At 45.4% G+C, this 20,021-nt stretch overlaps 1 protein-coding gene across 16 annotated transcripts in view; it reads left to right on the top strand.

Moving 5' to 3' along the window:
• NEB (nebulin) overlaps positions 1 to 20,021 on the top strand; it is a 265,748-nt gene that overhangs the window by 206,312 nt on the left and 39,415 nt on the right. For 11 of the 16 annotated variants that reach the window (XM_075317192.1, XM_075317191.1, XM_075317200.1 and 8 more), the window contains 9 exons: positions 9,005 to 9,115; positions 10,747 to 10,857; positions 11,064 to 11,174; positions 11,539 to 11,640; positions 11,726 to 11,830; positions 13,437 to 13,535; positions 15,565 to 15,675; positions 17,296 to 17,400; positions 18,968 to 19,072. In XM_075317192.1, the coding sequence (XP_075173307.1) occupies positions 9,005 to 9,115; positions 10,747 to 10,857; positions 11,064 to 11,174; positions 11,539 to 11,640; positions 11,726 to 11,830; positions 13,437 to 13,535; positions 15,565 to 15,675; positions 17,296 to 17,400; positions 18,968 to 19,072 (960 nt within the window). The remainder of the gene's footprint in view (positions 1 to 9,004; positions 9,116 to 10,746; positions 10,858 to 11,063; positions 11,175 to 11,538; positions 11,641 to 11,725; positions 11,831 to 13,436; positions 13,536 to 15,564; positions 15,676 to 17,295; positions 17,401 to 18,967; positions 19,073 to 20,021) is intronic. The other 5 variants (XM_075317196.1, XM_075317208.1, XM_075317207.1 and 2 more) reach the window with 2 other exon arrangements.

The raw sequence follows: 20,021 nt of genomic DNA, 5'->3' as shown, positions 1-20,021 counted from the left end.
GGGCTGTGTATTTCAAAAAGTAACAAATTATTATTATTAGTATTACTACTATTATTATTATTATTATTATTATTATTAAGCTCTAAATTCCCTTTGAACCATAGACTGAAATGGTAAAAAAAGTATTTCCTGCAGTCACCACTAGGGGGAGGTTAGGCGCTGTCACAAACCACCGGGGGGGTCACTCAGAAATCCCCCGCGCTGGCTACCAGTACGTCACAATCGGGGGGTAACAAGTGGGGGTCACCCCTCCTTTATACCTCCCGACCGACAGACAGAGCACGTGACGCGCTCTCTAGCGCCCCTCTTATAGTCAGGCCAATTATGGAATTGCCCGACAATAAGCAAGGAGGCCGCTATACTACTTATGCCGATTATTGAAGGGTCCCCGGTGAGAGTAAGGTATATATTCCCCCGACCTCCGCGGGCGGAATATATAAAATCTCCCCGGATCTCACTGGCCTCCCCACAATAATCCTTGGCACAATTCGCTGCCACCAACCGATTTACGGTAACTATTAGCCGAACACACAGACGTGGGATTCAAGATCGAGATAACAGAACAGCCCAAGATTAATTATATAATTTAATCAGCCTAAAGCACACTAGAAACTACAATATATACAATAGGGAATCTACAGAATATACATATGTCAGAGTACAGTTACAATCAAAGCATGGGTTACAAACAGGCATACACAGTTCCAGCAGTTACCTTGTTGCGTCTGGCCACAGGGGGGCGCTGTACCCAGGTTTCTAGGATCCTTCCCACAGATGTTTCCTACACGTGCCCCCAGCGAAAAGAACACTGGAAAATGGCCGAAGTAGGGTTATCAACCTGGACAAATCCAGGTCCCCTCCTACCTTAGTGACCTCAGAGGGAGCACTGCCCCACCCCTGGCTTGAGTTATGGACAATCCACAACATGGAATATGGGCCATAACTTTGCCTGGGAGCGTCGTAGGCGGACGCCAATGCTCTCATTGTGACAGTTATGAATTTAGCTACAGAACGAGGGGACTCATGACCTGTCTGCCAGTTCCCCATTGGCTGATATCACGCCTGGGGCATTTCCCAATGTCCTGCTCCCATAAAAAGGGTGTGCCGGCATCGTCCGCATGCGGAGACACCATTTTTATGGTTGCCATATTTATCGGAAATATGGCTTGCGAGATATGAACCATTTTTTACTGGAGTCGTTCTGTCTGGCTATTTCCATAGCCTTGCTAACTAGCTAGCAGCCCCCACTACAGGGTCACGGCAGGGAGTCATCCTGTGTCCATTGTCCCTAAGCCACCTAATTTCCATATCACAGGACATGGCCATGGAGGTGTAAGTGGAACACTGAGAACAAGAAGGGAGGGGGGCACTGCCAGGGAGTGATGAGGGATTATGACTGGAGTCATAATTCATCTTCATATCCCGGGATTTGCCTCACACCTCCCCCCTTTTGAGGGCGCTAGGGGGCAGCACACTCCGGTGTTCCCCCGTGCGCCCGTCCGCGACCTCTCCTTGTCGGGACAGCCCGTCTGCGTTACCGTGGTCACGGCCCCTTTTGTGGCGAATGGTGAAGTTGTATTGCTGGAGCGCAAGGCTCCATCGCAACAATCGCCCATTCGTCCCAGAGACGGTGTGCAACCAGCTGAGGGGATTGTGGTCCGTCTCCACGATGAAGTGGCGCCCGTATAGATAGGGTTGCAGACGCTGCAGGGCCCACACTATGGCCAGGCACTCCTTCTCCATCGTGGAATAGGCAACTTCCCTTGGTAACAGCTTCCTGCTCAGGTACAAGACCGGGTGCTCTTGGCTCGCAGAGTCCACCTGGCTGAGCACCGCACCGAGGCCGAAGTCACTGGCGTCGGTCTGTACTACAAACGGCCGCGTGAAGTCGGCTGCCTGTAGCACGGGCGGGCTGGACAGGGCGTCCTTTAGGGCCCGGAAGGCTGTCTCGCAGTCCATTGTCCAATCGACTGCAGAGGGCAGCTTCTTCTTGGTGAGGTCCGTCAAGGGCTTTGCCAGGCTACTATAGCATGGAACAAACCTCCTATAGTACCCAGCGGTCCCCAAGAAGGACATCACCTGCTTCTTGGTCCTGGGGGTGGGCCAGGATGCGATGGCTTCCACTTTCTCAGGCTCGGGCTTCAGTGTTCTCCCACCTACCCGGTGACCGAGGTACTGGACCTCGCTCATGGCCAGCTGACACTTTCCCGGCTTGATGGTCAAACCTGCCCGGTGGATCCGCCTGAGCACCTGTGCTAGATGCTCTAGGTGGTCCTCCCAGGTGGGACTGAAGACGGCAATGTCATCCAGGTACGCGGCCGCGTACCCTTCAAGTCCCTTGAGCAGGGTGTTGACCATCCGCTGGAAAGTGGCAGGGGCATTCCTCATCCCGAATGGCATCACCGTGGACTCGTACAGTCCAAATGGGGTAATAAAGGCAGAGCGTTCCCTGGCCTTGCGAGTCAGGGGGATCTGCCAATATCCCCGGCTCAGATCCATGATGGTCAGGTACTGAGCCCCGGCCAACTGATCGAGCAGGTCATCGATGCGTGGCATTGGGTACGCATCGGCGACCGTGACCGCATTGAGCCCCCTGTAGTCCACGCAGAACCGAGTGGTTCGGTCCTTCTTAGGGACGAGGACTACAGGCGAGGCCCAAGCGCTGTTGGATGCCTGGATCACCCCCAGCTTCAGCATCTCGTCAATCTCCTGGCGCATGTGTTGCTGCACCTCCAGGGAGACCCGATATGCTGAACGCCGGATCGGGGGATGATCCCCAGTGTCCACGTGATGGACAGCCAAGTCAGTCCTTCCGGGCTGGTTGGTAAACAACCCCCGGAAGGGGAGGAGGGTGGCCCACAGCTGGGACCGTTGGTCTTCCAAGAGCTGGTGGCCAACCTCCACATCCTCAATGGATCCGCCTGCCCTAACCTGGGCTAGCATATCCAAGAGGGTTTCCGCTTCTCCCTCCTCGGGCAGGTTGCACACGGGGAGCGCACATGCCTCCCGCTCATGATGTGCCTTCATCATGTTCACATGGAAGGGCTTCCGCCTTCCACGGGCAGGGTCCAGGGTGACCAGGTACGTTACAGGGTTGAGCTGCTGGTACACGAGGTATGGGCCTTCCCAGGCTGCCTGAAGCTTGTCCTGTGGTACGGGGACCAGTACCCACACCTTTTGACCCACTTGGTAGGTCCTCTCACAAGCGTTCTGGTCGTACCAACGCTTCTGATCGGCCTGGGCTTGAGCCATATTGTCGTGTACCAGTTGCGTCAAGGCCTGCATTTTGTCCCGGAAGCGCATGACATACTCGATAACCGACACTCCAGGGGTGGCCAAATCCCCTTCCCAAGCCTCTTTCACCAGAGCCAGGGGGCCCCGCACACGTCGCCCGTACAGGAGCTCAAACGGTGAGAATCCTGTTGAGGCCTGTGGAACCTCCCGGTAAGCAAATAACAGGTGTGGGAGATACCGCTCCCAGTCACGCCCATGGGAGTCGACCAACATCTTAAGCATCTGCTTTAAGGTGCCATTGAACCGCTCGCACAGGCCATTAGTCTGTGGATGGTACGGGCTGGCCACCAGATGTCGCACCTGGACTTGCTTACAGAGGGCCTCCATCAGCTGGGACATGAATTGGGTCCCCCGGTCAGTGAGCATTTCCTGGGGAAAACCCACTCGGGAGAAAATCTCCAGCAATGCGGTGGCCACCTTGTCAGCCCGAATGGACGACAAGGCCACTGCTTCTGGGTACCGGGTGGCATAGTCCACTACCGTCAGTATGAAGCGTTTCCCGGAGCTGCTGGGGATGGCCAGCGGGCCGACCAGATCCACAGCCACCCTCCTGAAAGGCTCATCGATGATTGGCAGAGATACCAGTGGGGCTTTGGGGCGTGGCCCCGCCTTCCCCACTCTCTGACAGGTTTCACACGAACGGCAGTAGGCAGCCACATCGGCCCCCATTTTTGGCCAGTAGAAATGCTGGTTTAACCTGGCCTTGGTCTTAGCGATCCCTAGGTGTCCGGCCATCGGAATCTCATGTGCGATCCGCAACAACTCCGTCCGGAACGGATAGGGTACCACCAACTGTCGGTCCCTGGGCCACGCCTCCGGTGAACCCTGCTGGACCGTGGCCCGGTACAGCCGTCCTTGGTCCCAGACCACTCGCTCCGGGTCCGAGTCCGAGGGAGGCTGTGCCGCCTGCTCCTTAAGAGCTTTCAGGCTGTCGTCAGCTTCTAACGCTGCCTGAAACCCCTGACTAGATGTGGCCAGAATCGACGAGACTGTCACATCTTCAGTCAGTACCCCGGGACCTGTGTCCTGGCCTCCACCTGACTCGGCTGCCACTTGGTCAGAAGGGGAAGAGCTATCGGACCTCCGGGAGGCCCCTTGGCTTCCAGCACTCCCACTGCGGGTGACAGCGGCCACAGCCGCTGCGACCGTGGGTCGTGCCTGCTCCTCCTCCGTTCCTGACCAAGTCGCCGGTTCAGGCAGACCTACCTGGCTTCCTGACACCCCGGTTGTGGGGGAACCATGCACCGAGATCTTACCTGGGAGCACTTCCGCTCCTGGACCGGCCCCAATCTCACCTGCCTGTTCCCCTCCTGCAGCAACAGAACCCCGCTGTGAAATCTCTGGGGACCCCACATTTGCTGTGGTAGCCCCCACCCCACACACTGGTCCTCCCCCTGCAGCACCCTGCTCTCTGCTTATCCCTGCAGAGGGCAACAGATCCCAGCTCACAGGCTGGTTACTTGTAGAGGCATTGTCACACCTTCCTCTGACCCCCTCCCCTGTCACAGCTGCAGCTGCGTGTGTGTCTATGGTGTCTATGCAAGCAGAAATATCAGAGTTCACTCCCTCCTCCCTTACATCATTCATAGATAACACATTAACATTGTCCGGAGGCATGTCAGTACTGGCTGAAGGTTCAGCCCTTGGTTGGGGCCCAAACTGGGAGGTTATCTGCCCCAAATCTGTCCCAAGTAGCACGTTTGCAGGGATCCGATCAGTTACCCCCACCTCCCTCACCCCCCGCCCTGCGCCCCAGTCCACATAAATGTCAGCAACAGGCAGCGCCGGGTCAGTGCCTCCAATCCCGGAGACAGCGAGGGTTTTTCCAGGGATCAAGTCTTGGGGGGACACCATCTCAGGCCGCACCAGAGTCACCTCCGAGGCGCTGTCTCGCAGTCCTATGGTCACAGACCGGCCGACGGTGACAGGTTGGAAGCTGTCCAGGGACCTACCACCACCCCCACCCACACAATACACCTTGGGCGGCCCTTGGGACGGGGACGGAGCCGGGGCCTTGGGACGCTGAGGGCACATGGCCTTGAAGTGTCCAGGTAGGTTGCACTGGTGGCACCGTCTTGGCTCTGCCACGGGCCCGGAGAGGGGAGTTGAGGGGGACACCCCCTGCAGTCTAGGGGCAGGTGGGGCAGTCGCAGAATTCATCTTACCCCCTCTCCAGGTGCTGCTGGTGGCTGCTCTCCTGGCTTCAGGAGCCCGATTGTTGGTGTAGTCATCGGCCAGGGCAGCTGTAGCCGTGGACCCCTTTGGCTTCTGGTCTCGGATGAACTGGCGGAGATCCTCAGGGCAGTTCCACAAGAGTTGCTCCGTGATGAACAAGTCCAGGATCTCCGGTCCGGTGGAAAGCTGCAGGCCTTGGGTCCAGTGGTCGGCAGCTCGGGCAAGTGCCCGCCTGTGGTCAGCCCAGGAGTCCTTTGGTCCCTTCTGTAGGCTCCGGAACTTCTTGCGGTAGGACTCTGGAGTGAGGTTGTACTGTTGGATCAGGGCCCGCTTGATGGTGTCGTAGCCCTGATCTGCCTCAGCAGGCAAGTCCCCAAGGATTTCCAGGGCCTTACCCCTTAAACGGGGGGTCAGGTATTTGGCCCACTGGTCCTTGTCCAGATGGTGCTGCAAGCAAGTCCGTTCAAAAGCAGTCAAGAAAGAGTCCAAGTCTCCATCCTTCTCCAGCACTGGGAAGTCCTCAACACGGACCTTTGGAAGTTTGGTGTCTCGAAGGTCACGTGTGGCTGATGAGGGCCGGAGCTGAGCTAGCTGCAGCTGGTAGTCACGGTCTGCCTGTCGCTCTCGCTCTCGCTCTTCACGCGCTGCCTGCCGCTCTCGCTCCGCAGCCTCACGCTCTGCGTGCCGCTCCGCAGCCTCAGCGTCACGCGCTGCCTGCCGCTCTGCCCTGCGCTCTGCCAGGAGTTCCTTGTAGCCCTTCTGGTCTCCAGCCTGGAGAAGGGCCATAGCCATTTGAAGAAGGCTATCCGAGCCTCCCAGGCTCGGTGGAATGGCACGTGGTGATCTGCGGCACGCTGCAGAGCTAGGCGATTCACTGTCCCTTTCAGAGCGGAGGGCTGGCATCTGGCTCGTTGAGGAACCTTGGGTGAGCTCCTCCTCATCTTGTCCAGCAGTGCCAGGTTGTGCAATGTCCTCGGCAGAACGGTTTTCTGGCATCGAGCTCCTGGAGGACTCGTGGGCAACCTCCTCATTGCTGTCCACAGCACCGTCCTCCCTCTCTTCGGCTCCTGCCTTAGCATTGGCCAGTTGCATAGCTCTGCTCCTGGTGCCATCAGCCATTCTTGCAGACTTTTGGTCACTGACACAGAACTGACACCTGATGCCTCCACACACCTTACAGTATCTGCACTCTGACACTCTAGTGTTGAGCTAGTCTGAAGACCCCAGCAGCCACAGCTGCTGCAGGCAGTCTTTAGTGTCTGGGAGTATGGGTCTCACACTCACACACACTATTATCTCGATCCCACCGCTATGCCACCAATATGTCACAAACCACCGGGGGGGTCACTCAGAAATCCCCCGCGCTGGCTACCAGTACGTCACAATCGGGGGGTAACAAGTGGGGGTCACCCCTCCTTTATACCTCCCGACCGACAGACAGAGCACGTGACGCGCTCTCTAGCGCCCCTCTTATAGTCAGGCCAATTATGGAATTGCCCGACAATAAGCAAGGAGGCCGCTATACTACTTATGCCGATTATTGAAGGGTCCCCGGTGAGAGTAAGGTATATATTCCCCCGACCTCCGCGGGCGGAATATATAAAATCTCCCCGGATCTCACTGGCCTCCCCACAATAATCCTTGGCACAATTCGCTGCCACCAACCGATTTACGGTAACTATTAGCCGAACACACAGACGTGGGATTCAAGATCGAGATAACAGAACAGCCCAAGATTAATTATATAATTTAATCAGCCTAAAGCACACTAGAAACTACAATATATACAATAGGGAATCTACAGAATATACATATGTCAGAGTACAGTTACAATCAAAGCATGGGTTACAAACAGGCATACACAGTTCCAGCAGTTACCTTGTTGCGTCTGGCCACAGGGGGGCGCTGTACCCAGGTTTCTAGGATCCTTCCCACAGATGTTTCCTACACGTGCCCCCAGCGAAAAGAACACTGGAAAATGGCCGAAGTAGGGTTATCAACCTGGACAAATCCAGGTCCCCTCCTACCTTAGTGACCTCAGAGGGAGCACTGCTCCACCCCTGGCTTGAGTTATGGACAATCCACAACATGGAATATGGGCCATAACTTTGCCTGGGAGCGTCGTAGGCGGACGCCAATGCTCTCATTGTGACAGTTATGAATTTAGCTACAGAACGAGGGGACTCATGACCTGTCTGCCAGTTCCCCATTGGCTGATATCACGCCTGGGGCATTTCCCAATGTCCTGCTCCCATAAAAAGGGTGTGCCGGCATCGTCCGCATGCGGAGACACCATTTTTATGGTTGCCATATTTATCGGAAATATGGCTTGCGAGATATGAACCATTTTTTACTGGAGTCGTTCTGTCTGGCTATTTCCATAGCCTTGCTAACTAGCTAGCAGCCCCCACTACAGGGTCACGGCAGGGAGTCATCCTGTGTCCATTGTCCCATAGCCACCTAATTTCCATATCACAGGACATGGCCATGGAGGTGTAAGTGGAACACTGAGAACAAGAAGGGAGGGGGGCACTGCCAGGGAGTGATGAGGGATTATGACTGGAGTCATAATTCATCTTCATATCCCGGGATTTGCCTCACAGGCGCTTACTGCATAGCTTACTGCAAACAGTTTTATTACTGAATTCAATGTACATGCCGTATGCAGTGAGGTTCTCAGCTCCCCCTAGAGGTGAATGTAGGTAAAGTTTTAAAAAGTTTTGATGTGTCCTGGCTGAAGTTTTAATCCCTCCCATCTGACTCCATATAAAGATGTATTAGGACAATTAATGGACATTCATATCTTATAATGAGATGGCAAGGTGCTGGAATATGCCATGACTTTATCCTGAGAGTGAACAGCTCTGGCATATAACTTTGCACAGCAGCGCTCCCCATCCCCTGGTCCTGTCCACTGAAATTGGACCGGTTGCAGTTTTCAGTACAGTCGGCTACACTGTAGTGCAGCATAAAACAGTAAATCAGATCTAGCACTACAGCAGCAGTGCAGCCCCTGTATTATCAGAGGTTGTGCACCCACACAATGGCACGGCCAGGACATATACCATCACTTCTTATGATATATTAACACTCCTTTAATTAACATCACATTAAAGTCAATTTAATGAGTAAGAATTTTTTGTTAAAGCCAAATTGTCTCTCCAGTAAAGGAGACAAACTCTAGCGCAGCGCCACCTATTGGAAGTAGCGATCCTAAAAGTCACAAGTGGATTTTTAACAATCCTTTGCAATATGACTCAGGATATATATGCCAGATCAGAATCCCAATTTGCAGACACGGTGTTTCGGGGTACTTGCCCCTCGTCAGTGCAAAGTATGGGGGTGTCTGATCTGGCTCATGAGAAAGCTATGTGGGGACCACGGGGGAACACTATTCTCCTTAAGGAGACTTTGCAAGCCAGTCTGGCTGCCAAGTAAGGGGACTTATAGCTGCCACGCTCCTCTAAGAAATATTCAAATTGTCTCTCCAGTAAAGGAGACAAACCATATTTTTGTGTTTTTTTTTGCTTTGCAGGTGAAATATAAGAAGAAGTATGAGAAAGGAACGTACCAAGGAGAATTTGGAGCTGTTCCGGACACACCCCAGATCATCCATGCCAAATCTGTCAGCTCCCTTATATCTGATGTAAGTTCCCGTCAGATGGCGTCCAAGTAATTTAACATCAAATAAAAAATATTTAAAGGGGTTCTCCAGTGCTAGTAAATAACCGCCTATCTGTGGGATTGGTGATCGATGGGGGTCCGATCGCTAAAATCAACAGAAAGAAGTTCTTCTATCACCATTATCATGGAGCGGAGATGCCATTGCTCCATTCATTTTTTATGGGACAACGCTAAGGCAGGCTTTGCACACTATGACATCGCAGCTGTGATGTCGGTGGGGTCAAATCAAAAGTGACGCACATCCGGCGTCGCTGGCTATATCGTAGTGTGCAAATCCTTTTTGATACGATTAACGAGCGCAAAAGCGTTGTTATCGTATCATCGGTGTAGGGTCTGACATTTCCATAATGCCGGTGCAGCGACAGGTACGATGTTGTTCCTCGTTCCTGCGGCAGCACACATCGCTGTGTATGAAGCCGCAGGAGCGAGGAACATCTCCTACCTGCCTCCCGCCTGCAATGAGGAAGGAAGGAGGTGGGCGGGATGTTTACATCCTGCTCATCTCCGCCCCTCCACTGCTATTGGCCGCCTGCCGTGTGACGTCGCTGTGACGCCGCACGACCCGCCCCCTTAGGAAGGAGGCAGGTCGCCGGCCAGAGCGACGTCGCAGGGCAGGTGAGTGCTTGTGAGTGATTGTGAAGCTGCCGTAGTGATAATGTTCGCTACGCCAGCAATCACAATATATCGCTGCTGCGACAGGGGCGGGGACTATCACGCTCGACATCGCAGCATCGGCTTGCGATGTCGCAGGGTGCAAAGTACCCCTAAGGAGCCACATTGGGAATGAAAAATATATTATTTAAGTTTTACAAATATTCTGATCTCGATAATTATGATTACTATTTCAATGGTATATACAAAAAAAATAGATCAAATCAAATATGGGCAACACTGAACGCTTCACACAACGTACAAGACTTTTAGGAGTTGGCGCTCATAATTCGCCTTTAAGTCCAAGACTCTACACCAATTCATTTCCTATTATCACATAATAGGGGAGCGGTGATTTACTGACTTGATCATTTGTCTAATTCTAGCTACATGTTGTCATTACTACCCTGTTTCTCCGAAAATTAGACCTACCCTGAAAAGAAGCCCTAGCATGATTTCACAGGGATTTTGGAGAATACTTGAAATATAAGCCTTGTTCCAAAAATAAGCCTTAGTTTCAGCCAGGGCTGGTGTTAGGGGGGACTCAAACTGCATAATTTCTCAGGACCCCCAACTTATTAGGGACCCTAACGTTTGTATTTCGAGGTTAAGATTATTTAAGGACCTTTGATGAGTCCACAGTCATGTGACCAAAGGTCTTTTATTGGTAGTGTCTGAAAGAACTGAACAGGAGACAGGCTGGTATGCAGGACTGGTATGAGGGAGAAGGGAGAGCAAACTGTGCAGTTTCACAGGGCCCCCACTCTCCTAGGGGCCCCAGTATTTATATCCTGATGATAAGACTGCTTAAGGACCTTTGTGACATCACATCATGTGGCCAAAGGTCTCTTAATTGCAGGAGTCTAAAGCTGAGAGAAATGTGGTAGCTAAAATTAACCCGCTGGAAATAAAATTGTATTTTTTTTTATCTTTTATTTTCAGAACAAATACAAAGAGTTGGTGAAGAAACAGCTGGCGCACGGCACCTTCACTACCCTGCCCGAGACACTGGACACAGCTCACGTCAAAGAAGTGACTAAGATTGTTAGTCAGGTGAGTGCAATAAGTAATGGAAATTATGGGACCTTTGTGATTAATAATTACGACAATGGGGGGAAAAAACCCAAACATCAGCGATGGAATCGGCTACTGGGAAAATGATTCACAGTCCATACTAATATTTACAGAGCTTATATATCTTATCTGTTAAGGGTTTTTATGTTATGAAATTGTGTACAAAGTATTACATTTTTTTTTAGAAACAATATAAAGAAAAGTTCCAGAAGGAGAAAGGGAAGTCCAACTACGCCAACATGCAGGAACCACCGGAAGTGAAGCACGCCATGGAGGTGGCCAAGGCTCAAAGTAATGTAAGTAGCAGTGCTCTGGGTGGGATAAGTGGTCAGTAAGGGCCCAGGTTTCAGCACTATGGCCTTCACCTGTTTTATTTGATTGTAGTCCATCAGGTCAGTATTATATACTAGACAGTGAGAGATTTGCAGTATAATCTGGTTTAGGAGCCAAGTCATGGTGGCAATGGCCAAAAAGACAAACTCACCCCCCCCCCAAGTCTAAAAGATGGAGGAAGCAACATAAAGGAGGCCTCCGGATCTCTTGTTGGACAGCTCTATTGATACAAATGTTGGAAACAAGTCTATAAAAGTTGACTGATAGCTTGCAATGTTTTGATGCTGGTAATGAAAATGGAGGAATAATTGTACATGTGTATTGCAGGTCTCATACAAGAAAGATGCCAAAGCTCATCTCAATTACACCAGCATTGTTGATAGACCCGACATTAAGAAAGCAACGGAGGTGGCCAAGCTGGTCAGCGATGTGAGTGCCCAGGTTTAATATTGTTGCCGGTACAGGGTTGAATCTTCCTATACGGTATATATATCATGCTCCATTTTTCCATTAGATCCAGTACAAAGCTAAGGCCAAGGAGGAAGCCGGACGCGGGATCACCACTCTGGGGCGACCCGATATTGAGCTAGCCCAAGAAGTATCCAAACTTACAAGCCAAGTAAGAATCGAGGGGGCATCAATCTAGTAATAATCACATTGAGAGGCCGTCTAAAGGCTAAAACTGGAATAAAAAAATTGAACTGTTTGAGGAACACATACTGTAGATATCTCCAGTACTGAATGTAACATAACTGGTATCTTATATCATAACTGGGAATTTCTGCCCTTATTAACCAGCTGTGGCTTATAGGTCTGAATAATGAGAGTTTTATTCTTTGCATTAGTCATGATAATACTGTACATTACACTAGTACATGTGGAAAAATGGCTGCTTTCTTCCTTCAGGAGCGCCTCTATAGGCTGTGACTGGTAGAGCATCTCAACCCTGTTAAAGTGTATGGAGCCGAGCATACATGGCAGAATTATAGTTACTATACAGATTTACCATACACACATATATGCTATGTATATACATATACAATATATATATATATATATATATACTGTATATATGTATGTGTGTATATATATATATATATATATATATATATACATACATACATATACATACATACATACATACATACATTATATATATATAAAGGTATGGTGATTTCAAAACTCAATTGCCATGTATATATGTTAGAGTAGAGCAAAAAGATTTTCAGGATTCTGGTCTAGCTGTCCTATTGGTAGTCTGTGGCTTCCACACCAAAGCTCTGCGAACCTACTCCTACGTGCGGCATCCCTGGTGTCTTCTGATAACTCGATATTGTGCAAGGTCATGCGTGTCTGGTGCAACAACAATGATATCACACCAGGCCAATAAGAGGAGGTGTTGATAATGCCGACAGGTAGGCAGAGGTTAACAAGTCTCTGGTAAACTACTTACATTGCAGGTGGACCAGGGTATGGTGAACCCTTTTGGTCCAATATAACCCATCCACTCACCCAACCACCCACCCACCCACCCACTCACCCAACCATCCATCCACCCACCCACTCACCCAACCATCCATCCACCCAAACAAACACCCATCCATCCTCCCATCACCCCATCACCCATCCATCCATCCATCCATCCACCCACCCATCCAGCCACCCATTTATCCAGCCAGCCACCAACCACCCATCCATTCATCCAGCCACCCACCCACCCACCCATCCGTCCACTCACCCATTCATCCACCCACCCATCCATCCACCCAAATATCCATCCATCCACCCACCCATCCATCCACCCATCTAGGTAATCCAAGAATTATAGTCAGCACTCCAAATGACTCAGATCCCCCCAAAAAGTAAAAAAGTGGCTGTTTCATGTCCCATGCCAGAAATAGGTCATGTTTCTACTATGTTTTACATCCGAGTTGTTTGCAGCGCTGCCTACATTTTTGGATTACCTATTACATACTGTAAGTCATTGGGCGTCAGCTAGTGGATTTGCACCAATCATTATATTGGACTTTTGCTGCTTTTTTTCTTTGTAATACATGGTGAATCCTCTGCACAATCCTCTTGTAGCTCTTATACTTTATCCTTATTAATTTGCCTTCTTTTCCCTAAAATTCAGAGGGGCTACAGCACCCGGCGCCCCAATATCCTCTGAAACTCGCGGAGTCCTAACACGCTTTGCTAATCCAATGTTTTGCTGCACATTTTAGGCTGAGTATGCCAAAGGAAAGCTGTGGGGCCACGGAGCGGCGTCTTATGACACTCCCATCATGCGGACACTTAAGAAAGCTAATGACCTCACTAGTAATGTAAGATCAGCATGTCCGCCAGTGACTTGTATGCTGCATCTACTGTGCTCTATTTTATTTTTATGAAGAAAAATTCTGTGCAAGTTTTGTTTTTTTTTACAGTGTAATGCAATGACAGTTTTCTCCTTAAAACACACTAAAAAAAAGCATAAAAACAGCAAAAACAAACTGCAAACCCTAAAACCTGATTCAGACAAATTGTACCCATATTTTGCGGATTATGATCCAGATGTGACTCTGGTTCCATGGAACTTTACTCCCAGCACCGTATGGATCTATGGGGGAGTAAAGTCAATTCGGGAACACGTTGGAGAATGTTACATCTGGAATACGAGCAGTTAAAAAACAGCATTTCAGGCCCAAATGAGGTCTATGTGATATTAATTAATTTTTGCTACTGTGTGTTTTAATGGGAAACGACTTCTTTGTAAGGAAAATTGATGACAAAGTGGCCAACGTGCATGCTGGATGATGAGAAGCTTTAAAAAAAAGAAAAAATATAATTATGTATATCTACGTATTGATTGATTTTATTTACTTTGTCTGGTGTAAAACTTAAGTTTGTGGTAAGTTCCAATATTTTTTTTGTGAAGCATAACACCCAAGCTGTGGCTCTCCAGCTGTTGGTGAACTACAACTCTCAGCATGCTTTGAGGTCAAGCTTCCCAAGAGATGTAGAGCCTCAGGTTAAACTAATACATGATAATAATTCCATGAACGGATAGAGTGTTGTTATTTTTTTATTATACAACCAATCTACCGTATTTTTCATTTTATAAGACGCACTGGATTATAAGACGCACCCCAAATTTAGAGGAGGAAAATAGGAAAAAATAGTTTTTAATGTTAAAATGAGGGTTCACCATATAATCCTAGTGCGTCTTATAATATCTGAGCGGGGTGGAGCAACGATGGTGGAGCGGCTCAGGAGGGTCACAGGAGACAGGGTCAGCAATGCTGCGGGCTCGGAGGAGGGGGTGTTGCGATTCAGGAGGGTTGGCTCGGGGGTGTCGGAGCGGCGGTGGGCATTATTGATCTGCCTTCGGGCTATGGGGGTGTTATTGCAGTGGAGCGACTCAGGAGGGTCACAGGACGGGGTGTCTTGGTGGTGAGTGCCATTGAGCTGACTGCGGGCTCCATTGAATTGCCCACAGTTGACAAAATGGACTTCAACAAAATGGCTGTGGAGACGGCGCATACGCAGATAGGACTCTGTGGCCATTTTTTGAAGTCCATCATGTCAATCTGCGCATGCGCCGCCTCCGTGACCATTTAATTGAAGTCCATTGCATCAAACGCAAGCGATTCAATGGAGTCTGTAGTCAGATCAATGAAAGCACCGCCAAGACGCCCCATCCTGTGACCCTCCTGAGCTGCTCCACTGCTCCTCCGAGCTCTCAATATCGCCGACTCTGGCTCCTATGACTCCCCTCCACCACCGCTGGCCTAGTAAGCCATGTCCAGATTGAAAAATGCACCCTCATTTTATCCCCTGTTTTGGGGGAAAAAAACATCTTATAATCGGGAAAATATCATATATTTTTGTTTTGTTTTTGGGTTTTTTTTATTTACGTAATATAAATATTTAATTCTCGCATCTGTTGTATATACTGTATATCTCAATTTAATTTTTCCCCCTGAATAAAGTGCATTTGTTTGGACAAATCCAAAAATATTTTTAATGGAATTAATGAGACCTTAACATTTCTTGCCAAAATTTGCAAACTTTTCTAAGGATTTGATTTTTTTGGGGAATAGAAAACTTTTTTTTGAGTTAATTTATTGACCAAATTATGACAAACGATGCACTTAATTTTTTCACTTTTTTTACCTCGAGTTTCCCAGCCTTGTTTAAAATAAATTAATAGATTTATGATTTGGAGCATGTTTCTGCAAGAATATTCCAATTTTGCGTTTTTTGTTGACCAGTTATTATGTTGGTTATATTTATTCTAGATGTTTCCACCTTTCAAAAATATGTAAATTATATTCAGTTTTTTTATTTGATATTTATGACAATTTTCAACAGGTGAAGTACAAGGAAAACTTTGCAAAAGACAAAGGCAAGAAACCTCAATATGACCTCAAGGAGGCCAAGATTTACCAGACTTTGAAGGACGCTCATACTCTTGCCAGTGAGGTAAATTAGAAGACTTTCTTGTGAACTTTTACTTTTATTGTTGTCCTTCTGAGAGTTCCCCAATTGGAACATTTCCTAATAAACCCCCTGTATTGAAGATACTCCCGTCCATAACTCCTTTACTCCCCATTTTCCTCCCAATAAATTTGCGTTTGGATGCCACAGCCTCATCTGATCATTACTTGACGCAGAAGAAAACCTCTAAAAACACTGCTTTGCCAAGTTTCAGGAAAAGTGCCAACATCGAGGGAGTTCTCTTATTCTGGGAGTTTCCCATAGGTTCTAAATACCGTATATTCCTTTTTATTAAAATAAAACATGAGTCTTATTTATCAAAGCATCCAACCGAAAAACTACTCTTCCTATTTTTGCTTTTCAAGATACTTTTAAGACATAATGAAAACTTAACTTTTACCCATTTTTTTCCTCTTCGTTGTTTTGATAAATTAGGCCAGATACTAATAAAAAATGGATTAATTTCATTATCTTATAAAAAAATTAGTTTATTTATTTTATTTTTAGTTTTATATATCTTTTATATTAGGCCAGATATAAAAAAGCAAAACTGTTTCACTTGTAAAGTGCTATGGATTAAATGGCACAATAATAATAATAATAATAATAATAATAATAATTGATAGTAAATAATAAATTATGATAAAAAATTATAGTAGTAACTAATGATAATAATAATAAAAATGTTAGTAATAATACTAATAATAAATGTTAACAATAATCAATAATAAATAATCATAATTGTTAGCAATAACATTATAATGTATATGATAATATTGATATTAAATAAAGAATAGTAAAAAATAATAATAGTAATAATGAATTGTAGTAATAAGAAATAATAATAATAATAATAAATGGCAATAATAATACTAATAATAAAATAGTGGCATTATTATTATTATTAGTAGTAGTAGTAGTATTGCTACAATTTTTATTATTGTTAGCATTATTAGCATTATTATTACTATTATTATTATAATTATTATTATCTTATATTTATTACCACCATTTATTATTAATATTATTTATTTAATGTCAATATAATTATTATTGTTACCATTTATTATTATAATTATTATTATATGGTAGTATAATAATAACAATAACAATAATAATAATAATAATAATAATAATAATAATAAAAAAAACTAAAATGGTAGCAATAATTATATTTATTATTATTATTACTATTATTATTTTATATTTAGTACCACCATTTATTATTAATATTTATTTAATGTCAATATAATTATTATTGTTACCATTTATTATTATTATTATTATTAATATTATTATATGGTAGTAATAAATATAATAATAATAACAATAATAATAAGCGAAAATGGTAGCAATAATTATATTTTATTATTATTATTATTATTATTAATAATAATAATAACAATAATAATAATAATAATAATGATATGTAATAATAATAATGATAATAATCTAAAAATGGTAATAATAATAATAATAATAATAATAATAATAATAATGACAACCTTAAAAATATTAAATAACAAAAGTTAGATTTTATATATTTATTTATGGTTATTTAGCCTAAAAAATATATATATAATGTTCTTTATCTATTGCTCACAGGTTAAATATAAGTCTGACCTTAAGAAGCTCCACAAACCAGTGACCGATATGGCGGAATCTTTGAACATGCAGCATATCACAAGCACCAGCAAACTATCAAGTGACGTAAGTCCTTCACCAGGAGTAATCTTTGTAACTCAATAATTCTCACTCCTCTTTTTCCCGCTGTAACTGATAAAACTAATCGTCCTTGCTTTTCATCTTGGGCATCAGTTGGTAGCTATCCTTTTCTTTTTCTTATTTACTGACTCGAATTCTCTTTTCTAGATATTAATATAGCTAAGCTCACATAAAAGCTCAAACTTAAAGTGGATTTCCACCTTTTAATGCTATGTGGTGTTTAGGTCCAAAATTCTGCTTTAATTCATTTTCTAATATATCTTTATAGTGTTCAGTGCTTTGTTTTTCTGATACAGAGCTACAAACTTCATCCACAGACTGGCATTTGAACCTAAAATTCTGCCCTTCTTGCTGCCACCACTAGAGGGAGTTTGAGAGCTTTACTGAATACTGGTTTATTTTTGAGTTTTATGTATAAACAGTATAAATTGAGCTTCCTTTAGTGGTGGATGAAGTTAGAATTTTATGTTTATGCACGAATTTGAAGCCCTATTTTAGAAAAAAAAATAAATAAAGACATATTAAAAAATAATTAGCACATCATTTTAACGCAAACTGGTCTCTTGCAATGAATATGCAGGTTTTTTTATCCGGTGTAAATGCTACTCTTCTCCTTAATCTAACAGTGTTTTTCTGTTGTTTCAGCGCCTCTCCATTCCTGAGATATGGCCCTGTCTTTTCAATATATAAATGTACTCTTGTTAGCCAACAGGGCGTGGTCTTAAAGTAGCAACTGAAAAAAAATATGCAGGGTCACACCCACTTGGTTAAAAAGACAGAGGAGAAGAAGAGGCCATATCTCAATAATAGGCGCACAAACAAAAGAAAAACTCCAAATTTGGGAGAACAGAGGGTAAAAAAAGTTACATAATTAGGGTAATGGAGAGTTTCTCTTAAAGGGTGGTCATTTACTTAAAGGTACAAAATAAGAAGTGTAATAGTCCTTAACTCATTTCATTTTTATTTTTTTTAATTTCATCCAAATAAACTAACCGCGCAGAATAATATTTAATATATTTTATCATAACAAGAATTATAAACCACAGTGCAATCATTAATAATTCTCAATAATTAAAAAACTCTTATAACCTATTTCATTTTTATTTTATTTTTTATAATTCAGTAGCTTAACATTAGTTTGGCCATTTTTTACCGTTGGATTTCTATTCAACACAGAAATGTTGAATAATAATAATAATAATAATAATTGTATAATATTAGAAAAAATATTTAATTTTTCTATATGTTTTTACAGGGATCAAGCCAACCAATATAACTAAAAAGCTTGATTTCCTTTACTTTATACTTACAGTATTTAGATACATTTTATGCTATTACTATTACTATAGTACAATTATAATAGGCGCTGCAGAATAAGTTGGCGCTAGGTCGTTAAAAATTAGGATTGATAGCTACAATTATTCTAAAATATATTTTTCAGTCAATTTAGTTTAGAATTTTCCTTAAACACACCTTTCTGTAAAATATCCTTGGACCCAGTATCAGATAATGTTAGGATATGATTGAGGCAGTTTTTGACACTTCCCTTCAGTACCGGTACAAGAAGGAATATCAGAAGAATAAGGGTCACTACCAAATGGTGCCTGATACACTTGAGCAAGTTCATGTAAAGGAAGCAACAGGACTGCAGAGCATAGTAAGTTTTGCATTCAGCCGCTTAAAACTTTGTGTATGTTTATTATGTATTATGTTAATTTAACATTTACAATGGAGAAAACTCGTCACATTGAAAAAGCAATTTGATCTGTGGACAGCATGTTATAAAGCCGCAGGAGCTGAGTAAACTGATATATAGTTATATAGGAAAACAATCAGTTTAACCTGTAATTCATACATTGTAATTCCTAGGCTTAGGAGTCAAGGAATGGGCTTAGGAATCAGGCATGAGCTTAGGAGTCAAAGGGTTGGGCTTAGGAGTCCAGCGTTGGGCTTAGGAGTCCAGCGTTGGGCTTAGGAGTCCAGCGTTGGGCTTAGGAGTCCAGCGTTGGGCTTAGGAGTCCAGCGTTGGGCTTAAGAGTCCAGCGTTGGGCTTAGGAGTCCAGCTTTGGGCTTAGGGATCCAAGGTTGGGCTTAGGGATCCAAGGTTGGGCTTAGGAATCTAGGGCTGGGTTTAGGGGTTTAGGGTTGGGCTCAAGAATCCAGGGTTGGGCTCAAGAGTCCAGGGTTGGGCTCAAGAGTCCAGGGTTGGTCTCAGGAGTCCAGGGTTGGTCTCAGGAGTCCAGGGTTGGGCTCAGGAGTCCAGGGTTGGGCTCAGGAGTCCAGGGTTGGGCTCAGGAGTCCAGGGATGGGCTTAAGTGTCCAGCATTGGACTTACGGGTCCATTGTGTAATCTTAGTGTGAGCATCCACCTACCTCATCCACACAGGTTGGCATTGAGGTCCCGCTCATGCACACTACAATACTTTAATCTGCCCTGCTCAGGACATATCAAAGTGCGCCTGTGCAGGACCTCAATGACAGCTCGTGTGCATGACGTAGGACGCGTCATGCACACAGGCTTCAGAAGAAGGAGGACAAAGATGGCCGAAAGAGGAGACCCCGCACCCAGAGAACGGAGACACCCATCTGACCAGTCTGCATCGAAC

Source organism: Anomaloglossus baeobatrachus, chromosome 7 (genome assembly GCF_048569485.1).
Source record: "Anomaloglossus baeobatrachus isolate aAnoBae1 chromosome 7, aAnoBae1.hap1, whole genome shotgun sequence".
NCBI classification, from domain to species: domain Eukaryota; kingdom Metazoa; phylum Chordata; class Amphibia; order Anura; family Aromobatidae; genus Anomaloglossus; species Anomaloglossus baeobatrachus.
This window is presented reverse-complemented; position numbering and strand designations above follow the sequence as displayed.